The following is a 2,370-nucleotide window of genomic DNA, read 5'->3' as shown; positions in this document are numbered from 1 at the left end:
CGGATATATATTCATTAGATATCTGGCTACATACGTACAAAATTTCATGAAGATCGAGTAAGATTTGAGGGAGGAATAGTAAGAGTGTCCACATGTGGGTACTGACTGCAAGGGGCACCGCGACAGTATAATTTTTTTTGTTTGTCTTGTGTACTGTAAAACCTGAGACAAAGTTGTACTCTGAAGACTGAAGCACTAAATACATAAAATACTATTTTTATCCGTGCATACATATAATCAAGGAATGAAGCAAACAAAAACCAGTCAGAGAAAGACTATCATGATAAGATAAGTATTTCACAGCATCCAGACTTCGATAAAAGAAAATAGCGACACAGTTATACAGTGCAGAAACCGACCAAATATAGTAATATGCTATCCGTTGCAAGACTGGGAGCCAAACCCAAACAAGACTACTTGACTGCTGCTCGCCTATTCTTCGTTCGAGCCTGTAGCTGTGCCAGTGGGAGCATCTAAAACAAATCAGTCGAGTCTAACGTGAACAGACATAAGTGGACATACCTTCGGCGAATCCAATGTCACTGAGAGTCCTCAACCTGTAACTGGTTCCTTCGTTCATCCCTCTCTCGCCTGCCTCTTTTAGATGAATTAGAAGGTGGCTTCCAATAACACAGAGGAGACTTGGGCTTCCAGCTGCATTCATAAGCGTAGGAACAAAACGATTGATATCCGAAAATCGCTTAAACTAGGGATCCGAATCGTACCGTACAGTACGGTTACGACCCGTTTCGGTCACGGTACGATCTGTACTCGTACCGGACTTTGAGACACCAAATACGGCTCGTATAAAACGGGCTGTATCCCGTATCCTATTAGGCCAAATACGGCCGTATACGGCCGTATACAGAGTACGGACATCCAAAGAAGATTTTCAGTATTAATAACATGTGTAGCACAATTTATAACTATTTCTTCTCTTTGTATACCTTATAATATACCTTTTATACATAAAAACACCAAATTTAGCTAATCTTGGGGTCAATGTATTAATATTATATTATTTATCTTCTCAAAATAGTTAGTCATGTGACTATCTTTTATTACTTCATACAAATTATATTTCAGATTTACTGAATATACTGATGAAAATGGGCATAACAAGTGCTAATTTGATAGGGACATACATATAAAGTAATAATAGGCCTTTTTAACGATTTTAAAGTATATTAATTATTTCTTTCTATTAATATAATATTAAATTTGTATTTACAAGCGTATTACTGTATACAGCTGTATATGGTACTCACTGTAGCTGTACTTGTGTCCTAGAACTCAAAAAACGGTTGTATTTTTACGACTGTACCCTGTACAGACCCGTACAGAGTACAGTTGTACCCATATACAGTATGCTCGGATCCCTAGCTTAAACACCATTTGTGTTATGAAACATAATATCACACTACAGCAGCTTGAGTAAGGTATTTATGCATGATTGATCCACTTACAAGCCATAGTATAGAACTTGGTCTTCAATGAGGACTCTGACAAGTTGGAATCCTTTGAAGCTGTATGCTATTCTCCAGTACTCTGCTGCTTTGAAGAGTGCCAGACAAAGTAGAACCATCCCATAGGTTATAGGGACACTCCTGCACTATATTTTTAAGAGAGAAGAACAATATAAGTGTAATACTCACCATTCAATAATAATCAGTGCTAGTGAAGGTTCCATTTTTGTTAGGCAAACCACAACATCCTGTGAGAGATGGCCAACAGTAACTAAAACATACTGTATCTCAATATATCCTTTAACAAAAGCAGGAAAATCACTGTAAATCCTACCATCTTGAAATAGTATGGTATAAATGGGCAGACTGATGCCAATTCCTACTTCTGCAGCAAGTAGAGACTTCAAGCAGACCGAAAGGATTTTATCTGCCAAAATTACTCTAACAAATAATCTTGAAAACAGATGCACTTACTCTGCTGGTAAAGTGCTAACACACGAATTTGAATGATGTCTGTTTAGTATTTTTATATGAATACAATATTCTCTTTGAAAACTGGAAGCACTACTTACAATCTATGAGAACAACTGCAGTCAAGTCTGGGATTGAGTTACATTGGAATCATGATATAAATGAACAGAGGCAGTGTTGAGAGGGAGAACTTAAGGGGGGCATGCATAGACAAGGGGTGAGGTGATGATTGACCACTCAGTGTCTCTCATCCTTATATTGTATGTATTCTAACTGAGACATTATGAAGTCATTGTCTTGTGGTTTGTCTGTTGATAAACTAATCATCTCATAATACTCCCCTTCAAACTCTTACTAGTCTGAGTAAACTGGTAAGATGTTTGACTTGTGGTACATGTAGTGCTTTAGTTAATATATCTGCTCATTGATTGTT

General features: G+C 37.3%; 1 protein-coding gene across 1 annotated transcript; it reads right to left on the bottom strand.

Annotated features, from left to right (window-relative positions):
- Positions 1-432: 432 nt before the first annotated feature.
- On the bottom strand, positions 433-879 carry FOMMEDRAFT_163062 (uncharacterized protein; the record flags this gene model as incomplete). Its single annotated transcript, XM_007272167.1, has 3 exons — positions 433-473; positions 523-706; positions 778-879. 3 exons carry the CDS (start codon positions 877-879, stop codon positions 433-435), a joined length of 327 nt encoding a protein of 108 aa, XP_007272229.1.
- Between the last annotated feature and the right edge of the window lie 1,491 nt (positions 880-2,370).

This window comes from Fomitiporia mediterranea (genome assembly GCF_000271605.1).
Source record: "Fomitiporia mediterranea MF3/22 unplaced genomic scaffold FOMMEscaffold_272, whole genome shotgun sequence".
NCBI classification, from domain to species: domain Eukaryota; kingdom Fungi; phylum Basidiomycota; class Agaricomycetes; order Hymenochaetales; family Hymenochaetaceae; genus Fomitiporia; species Fomitiporia mediterranea.
This window is presented reverse-complemented; position numbering and strand designations above follow the sequence as displayed.